The sequence below is a fragment of the Montipora capricornis genome, chromosome 11 (genome assembly GCF_036669925.1).
Source record: "Montipora capricornis isolate CH-2021 chromosome 11, ASM3666992v2, whole genome shotgun sequence".
NCBI classification, from domain to species: Eukaryota; Metazoa; Cnidaria; class Anthozoa; order Scleractinia; family Acroporidae; genus Montipora; species Montipora capricornis.
In genome coordinates this window covers 1,998,842-2,018,171 of record NC_090893.1, presented here as the reverse complement: position 1 = coordinate 2,018,171, position 19,330 = coordinate 1,998,842, and the positions used below count along the sequence as shown (strand labels likewise).

At 39.9% G+C, this 19,330-nt stretch overlaps 1 protein-coding gene across 1 annotated transcript in view; it reads left to right on the top strand.

Moving 5' to 3' along the window:
- Window positions 1-19,073, top strand: part of LOC138025036 (transient receptor potential cation channel subfamily A member 1-like) — a 45,924-nt gene extending 26,851 nt beyond the window's left edge. Inside the window, exons 16-31 of the mRNA XM_068872277.1 lie at window positions 1,799-1,968; window positions 3,859-3,943; window positions 4,461-4,517; window positions 5,863-5,931; window positions 6,992-7,062; window positions 8,762-8,900; window positions 9,533-9,574; window positions 9,660-9,740; window positions 10,693-10,859; window positions 12,313-12,373; window positions 12,664-12,735; window positions 13,580-13,753; window positions 14,701-14,769; window positions 15,286-15,384; window positions 16,256-16,377; window positions 16,726-19,073. Of these exons, the coding sequence (XP_068728378.1) occupies window positions 1,799-1,968; window positions 3,859-3,943; window positions 4,461-4,517; window positions 5,863-5,931; window positions 6,992-7,062; window positions 8,762-8,900; window positions 9,533-9,574; window positions 9,660-9,740; window positions 10,693-10,859; window positions 12,313-12,373; window positions 12,664-12,735; window positions 13,580-13,753; window positions 14,701-14,769; window positions 15,286-15,384; window positions 16,256-16,377; window positions 16,726-16,831 (1,584 nt within the window). The 3' untranslated portion in view covers window positions 16,832-19,073. The remainder of the gene's footprint in view (window positions 1-1,798; window positions 1,969-3,858; window positions 3,944-4,460; window positions 4,518-5,862; window positions 5,932-6,991; window positions 7,063-8,761; window positions 8,901-9,532; window positions 9,575-9,659; window positions 9,741-10,692; window positions 10,860-12,312; window positions 12,374-12,663; window positions 12,736-13,579; window positions 13,754-14,700; window positions 14,770-15,285; window positions 15,385-16,255; window positions 16,378-16,725) is intronic.
- The last annotated feature ends 257 nt before the right edge of the window (window positions 19,074-19,330 follow it).

Below are 19,330 nucleotides of genomic sequence, written 5' to 3'. Positions count from 1 at the left end.
GCTTCCGACTAAGGCAGTTTTTTAAGGGGAACGTGTGTCTGAGATGATCTGTGTCCTTTCGGCGACACACTATTGTTCGCCTTAAAACACGTCCAATCAAACTTGAAGTGAGTGCGCGCCTTTTTCTCCTCGCTTCGCAGAGGATTAGTGGTAAGCTTGTCTGCGATCGCTTCAGATTTAAATGGAAACTTTTACCTGCGGTCAGTTATACGATCGTCTGCGTTAGACTAACGCAGACAGCTTCCGATCGTCGCAGAGCGTTGCAGATCTAGATCGCATGGAAACCAGGCTTTACAGAAAGCCAATGAACATTCTCCTTGAAAAGAAACCAGTTTCTTTTATGGTGTGTAAGACTCAAGTTTTTGCTTAAACCCGCCATTTTGAGAAGATTTGAGTCAATCATTTATTTCCTATTGTTTATTGTTTTCTGTTCCCGTTTAAACTCAAGCATGCGCAATAAGACCGGAACCCCACGTTTTCTTGGAAAATGGATAATCCATTTTCCCAGAGTCTCTCCGGGCGTTCACCCGCTGACCAAGTAGCTGTAGGACTCTAGGTACGAAATTGTTATGAGTTCCTCTGTATTGCAACCTATTGAGGCCTTAGCCAATCATTGTACAATGTCTGCAATAGGTCAGATAAATTAACTTTCGTCGCATAAATTAACTTTTGAACTGGCGATCTTAGAAAACGATCACTCAAACTGGGAGTGCTACCGGTAGTTGTTTACCGGATATTGGGAAGATATACGCATACGTTGTTACCTGATTCTAGTAGCATTACTGGTGTGCAGTCAGTGTTAAGAGAAACTTCCACGCTTACTAAAGAATAACTTTAAACCGCAGAAAGAAATGTTTGCAAACTTTTTTTTTTCCTGAGAATATTTCAAAAAAGTGTTGGTTTTCGCTATTTTCCCTGGGAGCCGCCATCTTGAATAATTGTGACGTTACAAAGAAATCTTATTTTCTAACAGAGCAACCGTAAATCGTTACGATTGTTATAGATGGCGCGGCACCTGAGAAATTTATCAATAAAAACAGGCGATTCTGAAATTCATTTATTTCGGAAACAGATCCCTTTTTTATTGTCAACTGTATTGTTTGTGCTTTAAAGTTTCGCCCGATGCGAAGAAATTCTGAATCCGGAATCCAGCAAATATGAGGCTTTGGAATCCGGAATCCAGAGCGTGGAATCCAGAACCATTTGTATGGAATCCAGAATCTAAAGATTTCGATGGAATCCAGGGGTCAATTTAATAGAACTTTTACAAGTGTAATTTACAAGTGTAGCCATTCTTTTAGAGTCTGAGAACATCAATAGCTACACTTGTAAATTACACGTGTAAAAGTTTTACTAAATTGACCCCAGGATCCATTTCGGTGGAAGCCATGAGTTTGGACTCTGGACTCCATGTCTCGGGATCCGGGATCCAATGGCTGGGATCTGGAATCCTTTACATAGGGCGACAAGTTATTTTTTGCTGGAGTATTGGTTCCTTCCATTTAAAAGGATTTATTCACTTAACTCTTCCTGCTACTGAATTCCATTTTTTGGAGTGCGGGATGTGTTTGGCAGTTCTTCTTGCGGCGGGACCTCTCAGTCTCTATAGGGATCGGCGCGCGTGCGTCCCATTCTGTATTGATTACGAAGAGCATTTGATTTACAAAGTTGCGTTCCATTTATCAACACTTCTTCCTCTGCTCACGAACGGTTACACGGGGTCAGTAAATGAGGCAGGAAAACTTTCAATTCAAATTCGTCTTTTTCAATTAGAGGTGGGTTTTACTTTCGTTTGCAGAACACTGCACTTCATTTAGCCGCCATAGGAGGTCACCCTGATGTAGTGACTCGTCTGCTTTCATCTGACAAACAAGAGATACTCATGAACAAAAAGAACCAAAACGTACTGGACGCTGCCATGGAAGCCGAACAGAAAAAAGTACTGCTTGCTATTGTAAGCCACAAAAGGTGAGAAAGAGATAAGACCGTAAGATAAGACTATAGATGGTTTTCACCTGACGTCACAGCAGCCATGTTGGTGCAAAGAACAATAGAGAAAAAAATCTTTTGGGAATTTGAGTCTATCATAATGCAAAACATGAGCCATAATTTGCTATTGTTTTGTGCACCAACATAGCCGTCTCATCACGTGATTGGAAACCATTTATATCACTAAATTTTATTTATTCAAAACTTTTTGATAACATTGTTGGTGGTTGTTGGTCCGGCAGATGTTGAATGTTGTTGGTAGTGCTGTGCAAACGGATCTTGCAGCAATAATGTGTGAAAACGCGCAATGCATATTCGAATAAAAACCCCACACGTGCACGTCGCGTACTATGACGCAGGTGTATCTCTATGGAGACCATATTGTAATGAGCGTGCGTTGCCCCAACAATGTTGGATGAGTTGTTGGGAGTTGTTGGCGCAACAACTGCCAACAACACGCGAGAACATGCAACAGTGTGTGCAAACGGAGGGAACAGGTAACACCCAACAATGGTGGGAGTTGTTGCACGGAAATCTTACGTCCGTTTGCATGGACCTTAAGATTTCTAATACAATTATTCAAAATACTTTCGTCGCGTCTCGCGACGTTGTTCGATAGCTTTATTATAGCCTTATTACATTCTCCGTTTGAACAGGGATGGCGCAGTGGTGAGAGCACTTGTGTCCCACCAATGTGGCCCAGGTTCGATTCTCGGATTCAGCGTCAGAAGTGGGTTGAATTTCTTGCTTCTGTACTCTGATTTGATTTCTTTAAGTGGCACCAATTATTTCCCCAGTGCTAAATACACTTGACACTTAAATTATTGAAGTTCACATACATGTGACAAAACACACCTGTACTGTGCTTCTGTACTCTGATTTGATTTCTTTAAGTGGCACCAATTATTTCCCCAGTGCTAAATACACTTGACACTTAAATTATTGAAGTTCACATACATGTGACAAAACACACCTTTTAGTGCTCTAGTAGTCTCTCCTAGTATCACCTTTTTCTTTAGCTTTTCGTACGTTTGAGTTAAGATCATGTTTGGAGTGCTTGATTGATAACATTGTGAACTGGCCAAGCCGAATAAATTATGTAAACCACAGCCTGTTTTTCTTGTGTCGTTCGAGTTGCGTTCTCTTATTGACCCGGTGGTTTTGAAAGGGGTCCTCCCCACAACCTCAAAGCTGCAATATTACGAGAAGCACATAAGCAATGATGATGTTGATGATGACGATGTGAAAGATTGATTATGACGATGATGACGATGACGATAACGACGACGACGACGACGACGACGACGATGATGATGATTATGATGATGATGACGACGACGATGACGACGACGATGGCGACGACGATGATGATGACGACGACGACGACGACGATGTCGATGACGATGATGATGACGATGACGATGACGATGACGACGACAACGAAGACGACGACGGTGATGAGGTGCCCTTGATGATGATCATCAGGGAAAGATGATGATAAATGATAGCTGGAAAAAGGGATCGGAAAGGCTGTCGGTAAGTAAAGCCACTACACGGGCATAAGGGCCCATTGTATGTAAAATCCCTTCGTTACATCTAGCATGTACTATGTGTGTTTGCATGCCAGATGCTACAGCTGTAAAAAAGGAAGTAACTGATTGTAAATAAAAGTGCGAGACCATTCCATTCCATTTAGAACAAAAATCACTCAAATGACAAAGTTCAGAGATCTTGTGACTGAGCGCATGCTCAACACCTGCCAGAGCAGAGAGAAAGAATCCTTGCACTCAACAAAGGTCATTGAGCTTTTAAGTATAATGAAATGATATAACTGACATCTTACACCAATTTGCTGTTTTATTCTTGTAGGTGGCGAGAGGTTCTGATGTCATCTGCTCAAGGTCACTTTGCGCAAATGAATGCCTTTGTTTTAAAATACCCAGAGGTTGCTGAGGTGAGAAAGTCAGTTTGGCACCAGGCCCATGGCTGAATTACACGCCTGGAATTCCAATACTCAAGATCGACCTTAAAATACGAAATACGCTGGCCAGTGATGTCTGCTGTAAGCTTGAAAGGCGACGTGGTGTGGGATTGTTGAAATTGTTAGCTTTTTAGTTATTTTCTAGGTGGCCTTGTACCCAACATAAGTTGCATTAATTCTTGTTTTCTTCTGCTTCATTGTGTTTGTTGTATGGTTTTATTATTCCGCCCTCAATAGCTGTGGCGTCTCCTAGAAAGAACCACACAATCAAATGGCTCTGGTATATTAAAATTAAAGCTGAAATCGCCAAAAAAATCGCCACTCCAAGAATGACAAAATTAAGATTTCCAGACCTGACAAAAGTCTTTGATGATTTGGAAAAGAGTACTTCCTTCCATCGCCTTTTCTTTAAGCCTGCTTTTTCTTCATGTGCAACGATTTAATTAAGTTGTCAAGCAGGATTTTTTCAACCTTTTTTTTTCTCTTGTAGCGATGCATGGATCAGTGTGTAAGCAAAGAAGGAAATCCTGACAATGAAGATTACAAAGTAAGTTTTTCTTGATCTTAACTTAGTTCCAAAACAGGAACCCATGAGTAGGAGCAAGCCTCTACGTGCACTATATCCTTGAGTCAACCTTTGCGCGTATCTTTCTATTTTTAGAACAAACCCTTAAGCAGGAGACTCAAACTTACCTCAATTTGCATAAATTTACATAATTTGCATACATTGTTTTTGCCATTTTTGTCTTTGTTAGACAATTACTGTATTCTGATTGGTCATTTAAAACAGTTCGTGCAGAGCCGAAAAACTCGTGGCGTTCAAAAAATTAAAAAGATACGCGCAAGGGTTGACTCGTAGGGCTTGTATGGAAGAGGAGGCGAGCTCCTACTCATGGGCTACTGTTTCAAAACAATTTTGTCCTCCAATTTTTCCCGGTCCTCAACGTAATCGTCATCATCATCATCATCATCATCTTCATCGTCGCCGTCGTAATTGTTGTCATCTTCATTATTATCATCATCCTTATCGTCATCATCTCTATCGTCACTGTCATCGAGGTCATCGCCATAATGCTCGTCGTCATCATCACAATCATCATTATCATCGACATCAACCCTCTTATTAACTCTATCATCATCTTCGCCGTGCCATCGTTGTCATCATCATGATCACTATCTTCGTAATCCTTGTCATCATCTGGATCGTCGCTGTCGCCGTCATCATCGTTCCCATCGCCGTCGCAGTCGCCATTGCCGTCGTTTCGTTATCATTATCATCATCATTATCATCATCGTCATCCTCGTCATCGTCTCTATTATCATCGTCATTGTTGCCTTTGCTATCGTTGTTGCATCATCATCATCATTATTATCGTCATCCTCGTCATCATCTCTATTATCATCTTCATCGTCGCCGTTGTTATTGTTGTCATCATCGTATGTATCATCATCTTTATCGTCATCATTATCATCATCATCATCATCATCATCGTCCCCGTCGCAATCTCCATGGCCGTCGCCGTCGTCGTTGTTGTCATCGTCATGCTCGTCATCATCTCTATCATCATCGCCACTGTTGCCTTTGCCGTCATTATCATCATTACCATCATCTCATCAACTAATGAAAACTATTTTCTTATCACACCAACTTCTCTTTAGACCCCGCCTTGTCCACGAATATCTTTCACCTGGAAAGCATTCATCAATTAATTAACTTTTTCTTTGGTCTCAGTTTTCAAGAACATGTTATACGTGTATTATCAAATATGCAGTGCTTTTTACGTTGAGTACTAGGTAGCTTATTTGTTTAATGATATTTTATTTCATCTTTAAACCTTATCTGAAATACTTGCAAGTCAAACACTTTTTCTCTTTTGTTTTTGTTTTATCAGGTAACTTATGATTTCTCCTTAATTCAAGGAGCTCCAAAGCCTGGTCAAGACTATTTAATGGTCCTCAAGGTAGAGTAAATCTTTTTTTCCAAGTATTCAACAGTTTTATTTCACACTTAGCTACTTTTTGTCCATGCAACATAAATGAGACCGGCTGACTGACTAATTAACAGCGTCACTATTGATAGCCTGCCTGACCTTCTTGACTATCCAAAGAAATGATCGACTGAAGGAAGAATGGACAGACTGACCAACGGACTGACTGACTGATTGACTTATGGAATGAATAATAAACTAACCGATTGGTTGATTGATTGACTTACTTACTAAATAAATTGCTAACTGACTGACTAACTGACTGACTGGCGTATTGACGTACTTCTGACTTATTGGCTAAATGAATGACCGACTGACTGACTGAATGAGTGCTTGACTGACGTACTGACTGACTAAAAAAGAGATTGGGTTATGGCTTGACTGATTGATTGACTGACTGACTGACTGACTGGTTGACTGACTGACTGACTGACTGGCTGACTGACTGACTGACTGACTGACTGACTGGTTGACTGACTGACTGACTGGTTGACTGACTGGTTGACTGACTGACTGACTGACTGGTTGACTGACTGGTTGACTGACTGACTGACTGACTGACTGACTGACTGACTTACTTACTGACTGACTGACTGACTGACTGACTGACTGGCTAACTGACTGACTGACTGACTGACTGACTGACTGAATAGTTGACAGATGAACTGATTGCTTAACTGACTGACTGTTGACCGTTTGGATGACTGACTAACTGATTGAATGACTTACTAGTCTTACTGCATGACTGATTTATTGACTGACTTCCGGAAAACCGAAGGACTGCTTGAGGGAATGCCTGGTTGTCTGATTGACTAACTAGTTGGCTGAATAATTGACTGTGTGATTGAATTAATGACAGAATGATAGAGACATTTATTGACTATAACTTACTGATTACTGATTAATTTATTGATTTATTCTTTCTTTCATTGATTGACTAACTAACTGACTGACTGACTGACTGAAGAGTTGAATTATTGACTCAGAGTATTGACTTCATTATCTAATACTGATGTCATTGTAACGTTTCCAGACGATGCTACAAAACCGTCGAATCAACTGCCTGACTCATCCTGTATGTTTTATTATCATGAACACTAAATGGTAAGATTTAAAATAAATTAACTTATTCACAAGACATCCCCAGTCGAGAAAGTATTTCCTTAGGTACTTGTGACGACGATTGACATCTTTACAAGGGGGATTTTTGTATTTGGACGGTTAGTCTCTTAAACTAGAACAGTCCTCTTTCTAGAGGGGAGGGGAAGAGTGTCGTTAGTGATGATCACTAGCTCGTTCCATTCCCTTTGACCACGTCAATTGTATCTGGTATCTGTTTGGTCACGTTTGGACGGTCGATCTCATCATGACCCAGAGAGTTTTTCCTCCTCTTATGCATGTTTTCTTTCCTTATACACTTATGTGCCGGTGTCTGACATTTGCAGACTGCAGACTGCAGACTAACCCTAAATCACATTTATTGAAAGCTAACCGTTTTAAAACGGGTTCTGAGACTTAAATACTGTTTATCAGCGCTATTTGAAATGGATGCTTAGACTTAAATACTGTTTATCACTGCTATTTGTCGCCAGTCTGCAGTCTGCGGTCTGCAGTCTACAAATGTCAGACACCGCTTATGTCCAGGGTTGACCCTAATTAGATGCACACCCAATTTTGACATTCCACCATTTTACAGTTGTAGCTAAGTTACCTGGCTTAAGAATGCAAGTGAGTCTGCTGGTGACCATGCATGTGTGCTTAGTTACCTGGCCCTTAAATGAAAGTGAGGCTGGTATTGACCTTGTTATGATACAGACCATCCCTGCTTTTCTTATGTTAATGATATTGTTCTCACGCTACTTAGTTGGGATTTACTTAAGAAAAGCAATGAGTTTCTATCAAAACAAGTTCCTCTCCAGCCTCACCTTCATTCTTAGCCCAGGTAACTAAGCACATAATTGTAAAATGGACTATTAGAATTACAACAACACAATTTACATGATAAAAGCAGTGAGATCTGTATCAATACAAGGTCACCGGCAGCCTCACAGCCATTCATAGGCTAGATCACCGACCACCAAACGACTTTAAAATGGCCTATTGCACGTACGTCCAGAACTTAGACATTCAACACGAAGAGTCGTATTTCCAACAATGAGGTGAAGGTAAAGGTTAGCGTTATGTTTAGGTCAAGGTAAATGCAGATGTTTATCCTTAATTGAGGAGTAACATTTTTGGGGGACACTTTGTGACACTCTGTATTCCGAGACACGAGTGATGTTGAAGTTCGGGAAAAGAGCAAAGGACACTTCGTGACGCTTATTGAAAACCGCGTGCATCCAGTTAGGGTCATTTCTGGACATATCATACTTCACCAGCTCCTTATTCAATATTTAACCATGTCAGTGGCAGTAACAGCCCGGCCTTTGGTCGAAAAAGATACACATGACCTGACCCAAAATTGGGTGCAGTAATCACGCTTTTTTGCAGTAGCGAATAGTGAATTACGAAGAACGCAGCTCGACCAAAAGTTGTGGCTCGAAAGGCCACAACTTATGGTCGAGCTGCGTTCTTCAAAATTCACTGTTCGCTACTGCAAAAAACGTGTGATTAGTGCACACAATTTTGTTTTTCTAGTTTAGGGTAAGGGTTAGAGTTACATCATAGGTCAGATCATGGGTAGCCTTTACGACCAAACGCTGGGCTGTTACTGCCATGGATATGGTTCAATAAGGAGCTGGTGAAGTATGATACATGTCTCAGAAACATTTATAAACAAATCCAAATTACGTTTACTTTTCAGGAAAACATTTGGTTGGGTAACATTGGCATTCAACTTACTCTTGTATCTCTTCTTCGTTATACCGCTGACGTCACTCGCAATCTACCTGCGAGCTTACGAGAAACGTTTGTGTGGAATCAATGAGACTTTGACAAGAAAAGTAAGCGTAAAATGTAAGACGCGCGAATTGATCCCAAACGATCTCGCTTGCATTTTATTCTGGCAGAATAGATGCAATAGCGAGCGAATTAAGAAGACGTTTAATATAAACGGAAACCGCCAGATTAGAATTTGTGTTTTGAGCTTATTGCTAGGAGCGAACAACTTACTAGCACAAGATTTCCTGAAGAGAGATCATCCGTGACTTCTGGCTCTTGGCTTTAACTAATACAATTCTTAATTCTAAAGTTCGGTTGAATTTGAGGGTACACATTTAAAGGAGACATCGTCGGATGAAAAAATTGCTATTGGTTAACCGTAAAGAATGGTATAGGGTTAGATATTTGCGCTATTTCAGTTTTATATGTTATTATTATTACATCATATCATTATAATTTTTTATATATTACATATTATCATTACAATTATTATTATTATTTTAGAATAATTAAAAGATTGTAAAATGAAACTGAATTTGATACTAACTGCGGGTTGCGCATCAGCTCGCTTTGATCATATATTCTTTGTCCAGTGAATTAGTTTCTAACCGAAAATACCCGATGGGAGGGTTCAAACACTCAACGCGCCTTTAATTAAAATATCTGTCTTTTTTCCTTCTTCTTGTACTGTTAGGAATACATTGATATGGAAGTGCCATGCAGGAGATTTGATTCGGTAAAACAATATTGTTTTATTTTTAAGAAGAAAACGATTATGAATGGAGCCTAATAGTGCTTCTGCATCATCTTTTCTTTAATAGGTCGCTCAAGGTCTTCAAGTCTGGGTGGCGATTATTACGTTTATTCATCTGATAAAAGAACTTTTTCAAGTTAAAGTTAAGGTCGGTGTTCTATGCCCGGAAATGCAAGAAAATTAATTAATTAATTATTTAATTTATTAATTTAATTTATTCGCCACAGTTCAACAAATACACACAACTAATCTACATTACATAGTTACAAGAAAAGAAAAAAATGAAGTGGAGTGACAGGAGAGTGGAACAAGAACTTTCGTCCCAATTGAGACCTAACCGCTATATTACGATACAAACGACACACAATAAATAGGCTAGAATATGTTTACAAAGAAGCAAGCAAATACTTGGAGGACCGTATGAGACGAATTTAGCAAAATTTAGGTTATTTAATTTAGATTTAAATGTTAAGAGAGAGCAAGAGAAAATGAGGGGACAAAGAGGGAGGCTCAGGGCGTTGGCCGGGATATGTTATGTCCACGAAAGTTATTTTTAGACGAGCGGAAGTCTTTGTTCTAGCGGACGTCTGTCTTCCGAGACGTCCGCATGCAGTCTTGCCTCGCTCTCAGGTTCTTAGTGAAAAGAGAAAATGACGGCGCACGTGGAAGGCTGATAAATATTTATTTTCTTTCAAACATCGGACCGAGGTTGGCCTGCATGCGGACGTCTCGGAAGACTTCCACTCGTCTAAAAATAACTTTCGTGGACATGACATATCCCAAGGGCTGGACCGGGAGCCTCCCTCTCTGTCCCCTCATTTTCTCTTGGAGAGAGTGTACATTTCATATTGAGTGGAAGAGTATTCCACAGTCCTGCAGTCCTATTAAAAAAAATATTTTCGTATCATAAATGTTACTAAATTTTCCCTGACCTTAGAATTCTCATCAATCGAACATCGTATAAATCCGGAAAAGCTACGGTAGCGATACGCGACACAAAGTGTCCCATATAACTTCTAATGAAATCAGCCACGTGTTTGCTAAATAAGATGCACGAAATTCCTCATATCAAAAATTTGTCTTTTTTTCTCTGATAACAGAAAGTCAGATATTTTTTGGAATTGACCAACACTCTGGAGTGGATTGGCTACATTTCAGCTTTGATTTACGTTCTTCCAAACTGCGACTGCAAGTTGGGAATGAAACAGGAAACTGGCGCCATTGCTCTGTTCTTCGGATGGATGAACCTCATCTTGTTTTTGAGAAGGTGATTCAATGTCTCTCAGTGAGAGCTCGTGTTTGTTTTTCAAGAAGTGACGCCAGCCATGCTAGTATTTCGAAACTGACCAAAGTGGACATCTCAGTTTTTCAAATTAACTCTTCTAACTCTTGGTATCTGAAAGTTGAAACTCATTTTACTCAGTTTGTAAGCATTTTTGTTTGCTTGCTTATTTCCGTTTAAAAACAGGTCGACTAATCACGTGGTTGGTTTTTTCCTGATTATCAGTCACGTAATCATTCGCCATGTTTTTAACCGAAACAAAACAAAACGTTGGCATAAAAACGAACTTTATGTAAGTGTATAGTCGTTCTAGCGCTGAAATACCAATGGACCTCTTTAGCTTGTACGTTTTGTTTTCCCATTTCAGACCACGTGATGTTACTCTAAGGAACAGTTTCTTTGAAATGTCGTCTTATGCACGTGCGCATATATGCATAACTTATGAAAAAACAAAAGGAAAATTCCCTTGGGAACATCACGTGGTCTGAAATGGGAAAACAAAACGTACAAGCTAAAGAGGTCTATTGGGGACACAGTAAACTGAAATCAACAATTAACGCAAATCAAGTCAACTGTTGGTTTTTGAGGAGAGGGGAAAACCGGAGTACGCGGAGAAAACCTCTCAGCGCGGAGTGGAGAACCAACAAACTCAACCCACAATGACGCCAAATCTGGGAATCGAACCCTATCCACATTGGTGGGAGGCGAGTGCTGTCACCACTGCGCAATCCCTGCACAACATAGTTTCATTCCTAAACGATCACTTTAGGACACAGATGTGGTATCTATTTCTTTGTATTAAGAAACATTTCCATCGTAAAAGTCAGTTGAATGCCAAAACTACGCTAGCAATTGATTCAGACTCTCGCTAAATAGATGGGTTGGTGGGTAGTGAATCCGCTTTGACGAGGGGCTAACGCTCGAAATCTCTCTCTAACGACAGGAACCCATGACCTGGAGCCTACAACTCTACTGTTTTCGTGTAACGGCGTTTTCACAGACCGATTTATTTTTAGCTTGAATTTCTCGCGAATGAGACTCCCACAGGAACCCGATGACCAATTACAAGAAATTAAGCTGACGTCATAGGGTCACCGAACCGGAACTGCCTTTGTTTTTTTACCTAATTCGCGGGAAGGGCTACTTGTGAAAACGCCGTTTCACAGACGCTGTATGGAAGTTGCACGCTCCAGATGGGCTCCTGCTTACGGTGGTTAATTTATCTTCATCAAGTTGTTTGATAAAACCCAATTTTCGTGTCTCACTGAATGGGATACCTGTGACGCACTGGAGACTTGCATTCCTCTGTTCTCTTGAGTATCCTGTAAGCAAAATGAAAATGCTGATCGCTTGATCGATTTATGTGGCGCCAACTTTACATCGTAGATTTTGTTAGCTTATAAAATATAATAAGCTATAATTTTTGCTTAAAATTCAGGTTATCAGCTTATGGCCAATACGTCATCATGCTGACCACTATGTTTGTAACGCTGCTGAAGGTTTGTATTTCATTTTGCATTCGTTTTGTCGTTGATTTTCATTTTACCCTTTTCCCGGTCAAATGGAGACAAATAACTTATCAATTGTCAAATGCAAAACTTTGTTGTATGATTATCTGAATGCAGATTTTTGGGGGGTAAAAGAGGTGTATTATGGGATTTGTGCAAGTAGTGTATTGAATGGAACACTGGGAGAGTGCGCATGCCTAGACCGAAGTTCTACGTCGATGAAAGATAAGCTGCAATGTTATCTTCTTCAGATGAAGATAAATTGTCTTTTTTTCTTTTAGGTTCTCTTATTGTTCTTCTTATTCGTTGTGGGATTTGGCAGTACATTCTACCTGCTTATGGATGACGAATCTGTACGATTTTCCACTTCTATTTTGGTTTTTATAACGATTCTTTAGGCCCGTTTTAAACGTCGCATTTTACGTGAGCCGAATCTAATGCAAATGACTCAGAGCGAAAACAATAGATTTTTTCTCCTTTGCATTAGATTCGGCACATGTAAAATGCGACGTTTAAAACGGGCCTCATTCATTACATTTTTCCAAACAACTGGGTTGGCTCGATTACCAGCCTCGGTTTTGTGTTTGATAATGTTACCATGGGGTTTGAGTTTGTGTAACAAACACGGTCTGTCGCTCAGCATTCCAGTGGTTTCCTCTTGCTGAAAATAGTTGGACACGAGTAAGCGCAGGAAAATCGAGCCCACTCATTATGTTTTCCTCCTGCCCCTCGTCATTTGAGTTCGTTTCCTGTGCCCCTTTTGCCAACAGGTATTCGAGTTATTATATCAAAATGTTGGGCTCCGTTTACGCACACAGTCTAAATTCATGAAAGATCAGAACAATTACGGACAGCTTTTCCATGTCATTTGTATATTAACAACGAACCGAGTTTGAAATATTTCAAATAAAATATTCGAAACGGTTTGCAGATTCCCTTTCATCATTTTGAAATAGAGTGATTACTAGCTTTTGGCAGCGTTCTTTGAAGAACGACTCACAACAATATGCGTTATTAGCACTTCAATTGCAGTAATATGCAGAGTGGATGGTAGCAGAGCCTCGTTCACGACTTACCTTCATAATGATTCTATTCTTTCCCAGGGGTGAAGTTTCCACATTGGTATGCAAAAGCGACTTTTGAAAGAGAATGAGATTTTTCCCATTTTTTCATACTTTGATCTTGTTTTCTAAACAGGAGCAATACGCAAGCTTTCCCTACTCCATGATGACCATCTTTGTGATGACGCTCGGTGAAATGAACTATGCAGATGTGTTTATGCCGTGGGCCAAACTTGAATACTCGATTCTGAGCAATACTTTGTTCGTCATGTTTGTACTGGGAATGCCAATCATAATTATGAATATGTTGGTAGGTGTGACTTTGCTGATAAATAATGGATGAATATTGCATAATTAATTATATACTAATTAGTTAAAGAAGTGCAGTGCGTGTTAAAAGTGCATAAAGACAGTTAAGTACACATTGCCAGAAAGATGACCAGTCGACAATGCAAGATGCCTAGTGCAGACTGCTGGTCGCATTTTGAAAGTCTCATTAAGCGGGTGCCAGTTGTTCAAACGATGGATAGCGCTATCCTCCGGATAAATCACTATCCAGTGGATAAACACTAGCAAAACCAATTGCGTTATCCAATGGATAGTGACTTATCCGGTGGATAGCGTTGTCCACCTCTTGAACAACTTTAGCCAGATTTTTAGAGATCCACCGATGCTGTCTTTGTTCATAAGCTTCCTCCTTTTTGCAAAGAAACAAGTCTTAAACAGAGTTTAGTCGGAGCCCAGCAAAACCGCGTTTGGAATAATCTTCATTTGGTCAATCCTAGAGACAAAGCACTTTCGTATTTGCAACCAATCATTCTAGAAAACGTTCTGTAGGTTAAATTACTGTTGAAAATTGTACTAAATGTGTGGCCCGGAGGGGAGGGGGTGGGGAGACTCGCACATGAAAGGGGAGGGATGCTCGTCGTCTCGCTTAGGGGTGTAAATTTAGGATTTTGGTCTCACTTAGGGTGTTTTGGGGAGAACCCAATCATGGGTAGCCCATATTTAGCCGTGAAGGTCTCGTTTAGGGTGTCACGAGAACGAATATAAATATATATATATTTATTATGTTTTAAATATGGTCTCTTTTAGGGGACAAAAAATCCTGGGCGAAGCCAAGCTTGGTCTCCTTTAGGGGTTTAATCTTGAATAATTCATTCGACTCTTGTAAACATATTTGACCTTGAACAGAAGCAAACTACTTCGAACAACTAGATCTCGTTCGCGAATTTATAAATTGTTTTACTCATTTAGGTTGGTCTTGCTGTTGGAGACATCGATAAGATCCAAGAAAATGCTGTGTTGGATCGTTACGTAATGCAGGTACAACAAACACTTCGGAGATTAGCTTTTTCGTATGTGACAAAAGTCATATATATGATAAGCTGCCAATTGTCACGCGTTTACCTTGTAGCGGTTTTCGGAGTGGCTCTATAGACCCTATGCAAAAATGGCTGCCTTTCGATTATTCTTTTGTTCCTATTCAAAATAGCCCAACTAACCTCGTCCAGGATAACAAATTCTTTAGAATTTTTGTCTCAAAAACGAGGTTAGTTGGGCTATTTTGAATATGAACGAGAAAATAATTTAAAGGCAGCCATTTTTGCATAGGGTCTATTGCAGATTTGCAATTAGCCCTTACGAGTTTCAGTACGACTTGGCTTTCTCTTGGCATGTTTAGAATCGTTTTCTTGCTATGAATGAAAGGGAGATGATGGTAAAAATGATAATCCCTCCAGGGTCCCCCACGGTTTCCTTCTCCCTTACCCCCTGCCCATCCCACACACAAAAAGATGACCCAAGCAAATAAAGGCTGGTATAATGATTTTTTCCCCTCAGGTGGAATTGGTACTCGATATGGAAGAGACAATTCCTGGATGGTTCCGTCAGAGAGCTCATATTGCCAAACATGTGGAGTATCCCAACAAGACATCCAAGGTATTTCATCCATCCTGAGTCATAAGAACGTATTCGCCTTTGAAGGCATTTGGCTGGAAGTAGAATAAGAAAAAGAACAACTAAAGATTAATTGAATCGAGCTGGTGAAAAAAGATTGAACAAGTGCGCGCAGTAAATGGAATGGCAGAGAAAGTGAAAAAAATCATCCTTGCAAGAGATTAATTTATTTTCACTGAACCAATTGATATACGAAATAAATCATATACAGAACTGCGGATATGGATATGAAATCAAGTAAACCAATGATCCTCGCAGTTATGGACGCAATTTTAGCAATTGCGTAGAGAAGCCCCAGTTGTTCAAACGATGGATAGTGCTATCCAGCGGATAAACACTAGTAAAATCGATTTAGTTATCCAGTGGACAGTGATTTATCCGGCGGATAGCGATATCCATCGTTTGAATAACTAGGGCCAGGACTTCAACTGGGTTTGAACCCGTGACCTCGCGATACCGGTGTGACGCTCCGGGAAAATTAGAACCCACAAATGACCGTCTTTAAATCGAATTTATATGCAAACAAAACTCCAGTTTTAAATGGAACCCTTTTTTTTGGCAATTTTGAATGTAAATGTGATTTAATGTAATAGGCTGGATTTTTCACCTTGTTCTTAAGTCTTTTCCCTTAAATGTATTTGCAACAGCTGCTATAGTTCTTCAGTGTATATCTCATGAAAAAATAAGTGGCTGAAATCCACTCCACTACCCCCACCCCCTTGATCCTCCGAGGGACAAGTCAATCACAAGGCAAACGAACATTAGCATAGGGACGGCAAACACCGAAACTTTAAGTTGTTTAAAAAAGACATAAAAAGCAGGGTGATCGATAATCGTTGTGTTCTTGATTTAGCTGTATGAAATGCTAATAGGGTTCAGTCGCCCTGGAGAGGATAAAGATGACGAGGAGACATACCTAGACCTCCCCCCTGCGTTTCATCCATTGATGGAAAAGGTAGCAGAGCAGGAGAAGAGGTATGGATACGCTAGATACCTTTCAACACATTAGTATCACACTCGTGATACTAAGAAAAATTCTCTGATGGTATACGGTTCCTTGCTTACTTGTTTTCAACCTTCTGCGAACTCAAGTCATTAAGCATAAAACAGGGTAGTTCTGATGTTCTTGGACATTGAGGTGACGTTGACATCGTTAATACTGTCAGTGACTGGTTCGTGCCTCTTAAACTGAAAATTTCCGCCATTATTAGTTGGAAGAGCGCATTGAGTTTAAAAAGTCGTTCCACTCTATGACTTACTCTGTTGGATGTAAGATTACTGCACTGACTTAGTAACTTAAACTGATTTTTTCCTTTCAATCAGAATCAATGGGATATACGATCTATTGAAGGAACAATCATCATTGATTAAATCCATGGATCCCATTAAGAAGAACCGGGAAGAAACAAGCGGATACAGAGAGTTTTAAGCCTTTGGAGGAGTTTTTTTTTTTTTTTTTTTTGTCACGGACATTCATTAAGCCTAGTTCCCACTAGCGACATAAGGATCATAATCATAATCGTAAGCACGAACATAACGCTGTTATGTCGCTTATGTCTTAGTGGGAACGTCCAGAAACATAATCATAGGCGCCCTTATGATCAACATAATCATAATCATAAGAAAATGATCGACCATTTTCTTATGATTATGGCTTTGACTATGACTATGTCGCTTTTCTTTGCAGTGGGAACGCGAAAATCATAACGACATAATGAGAAACATAATGACGTAACGGGGTCATTGTGTTTTGGCCAATTAAAGTCTAGGACCAGTAAGTTCGGGTCGGTTCATTTTCAAGATGGCGGCCATCTTCGAGGAAAAGCTGTACATTTTTAGAGCGGCCGTCCCCACTAGAACATAAGAAGCTTATGTTTATGTTTATGATTATGATTATGCTTATGATCCTTATGTCGCCAGTGGGAACTAAGCTTTAATGGTGATGTTTGAATGTACTTCGCTTTGACGAAAAGGTCTAACAATACCTTACGTTATAAGGTGCGTTCACAAGTTTTAATCCATAATCACTGAGTTTTGATAAACAGTTCATATATTAGTAAGTTCGTGTGCATGTTAATGTTTGTTTAAATACTTGTTTAATGATTTCTCCATTAGCAGTAGTGAATAATTTTATATAGATAGCGCACAAGGTAGTTGAACGGCACTCCACTTTAATAATCTGTAAATAATAATTAAAAGGAAACAACCAGGCAGGAGGCAGAGAATTTTAGGCTATTTACAAAGCGTGGAAGAGAAGGGCCCGATACCAAAGGCACCCAGGATCTTAAAACAAAGGAGGGGAAAATCGTACCTTTGTAATTACGCCTAAAAATGGTTGGTCTTTCAAGTCTTCTTGGATAAGGAGTTTAAACTGCAGGCTCCGTCCCTTGCTAATAATACCCAAATTGTGTTGGACGTTAAAGAGTCATAGTTACAAAAGATTCTAGTGCCTGCTACTGGACTACAACATCTCCTTAGCTGTACATATTATTGACGCATTGTAAGCGTCAAACCAGCTACCGTGCTTTACGACATTTTTTAGTGCCGTTTTTCTTATTACTACGGTTCATTCTCTCCCCCCCCCCCCCCCCCCCCTCTCTACAAAAAAAATGCAACACGTTTGGGTTACCTAGTACGCTTCTTCGTGATCAACTTTGTCTTGGGTGGGGCGGGTGAGGAGGTATTGGTTGCCTTCTTTTCAGGTTATGGTCCTAAAATTTGAAAAATGGGAAAAGTCTTAAGGATTGTAGTTTAGAGTACCAAAACAACATATAAAGGTTTTGGGAACATTTTGCCCGGAATTAGTTTGAGTTAACCCTGCTTGGAACAACCCCACTCTAGTGTGTATATGCTATGTGCACAAAAGGCTTCCCATTGAAGTTTCTCAGCGCCAATGCGCTATAGTTTTAGTCATACTTGAGCTGTTCACATGAAAGCGTTTTCGTTTGGAAACGTACACTTTTTGATGTCCGAAAATGCTGAGAAAACAAAGACTATTGAAAACTGTTTCAAAAGAGGAGACTTCTGAGAACGCATTGTTTTGAAAACGCCCCAGAACCTTAAAAAAGCGATGACGCCAGAGTGTAGACACTTAAAAAAGAGTATGTGTTGATAGGTGAAAACGAAGACTTCTCATCGTTGTTTATCGTTGTAGTGTGGATAGGTAAAAACCACAGGAACACGATAGAGTTGATGAAATATATTTTGTTTCGTTTTTACCGCGACGAAATTGGTGAGTTTCTGTAAACGAGGCCTTGTAGTTCAATCTAAAGGTGTAAAATGCATCATGCATATGGGATGGTACAGAAATATTCCAAGTTGCTCAAAACTCGATTGGTACTGGTGCTAATGTGGGTGAATTACCATGACAACGCATCTACTTTTCGACCTTTTGCGTTGGTATTAAATATTTTCTCAGTGCTCTAGCGATCTGATTAAATAAATTTCAGCATTGGAGGGATGTCAATGTATGAAAATTGTTCCACGGCACGTAATGCCTTTTACTTAACAAATAAATAAACATATACGCTTACTTGGCTCAAGTTCTTGTACTTTTGGAAGGGGATGAAAATGTGTGCCATGAAAGGGAATGAGTGTGAAAAGATACAGAGAGGATTAATTGAAGGGGATTAAAGAATTGGAATTTGGCATGATCTAAGTTGATGGGTAAAATTGACCGCTGGATAGAGTTTAAAATTTGAACTTTTTTTACCTTGCCAAGCAAGATAGTCTCAGAGGTAATTAAAGCAGTTTACGTTATTAACTCAGTCTTGTCCAGTTTTTGTGTTTTTGTCTTTTTTAAGCGCATATGCTGCCAACGGAAAGCTTTTTCAATTGATTTCGATTCTTTCCGTTCTGCACCGAGAATAACGACATCCGGCCAGTTTGGAATTTGCACTGTCGTAGTGAGAGCCCAATCCTCAAACCG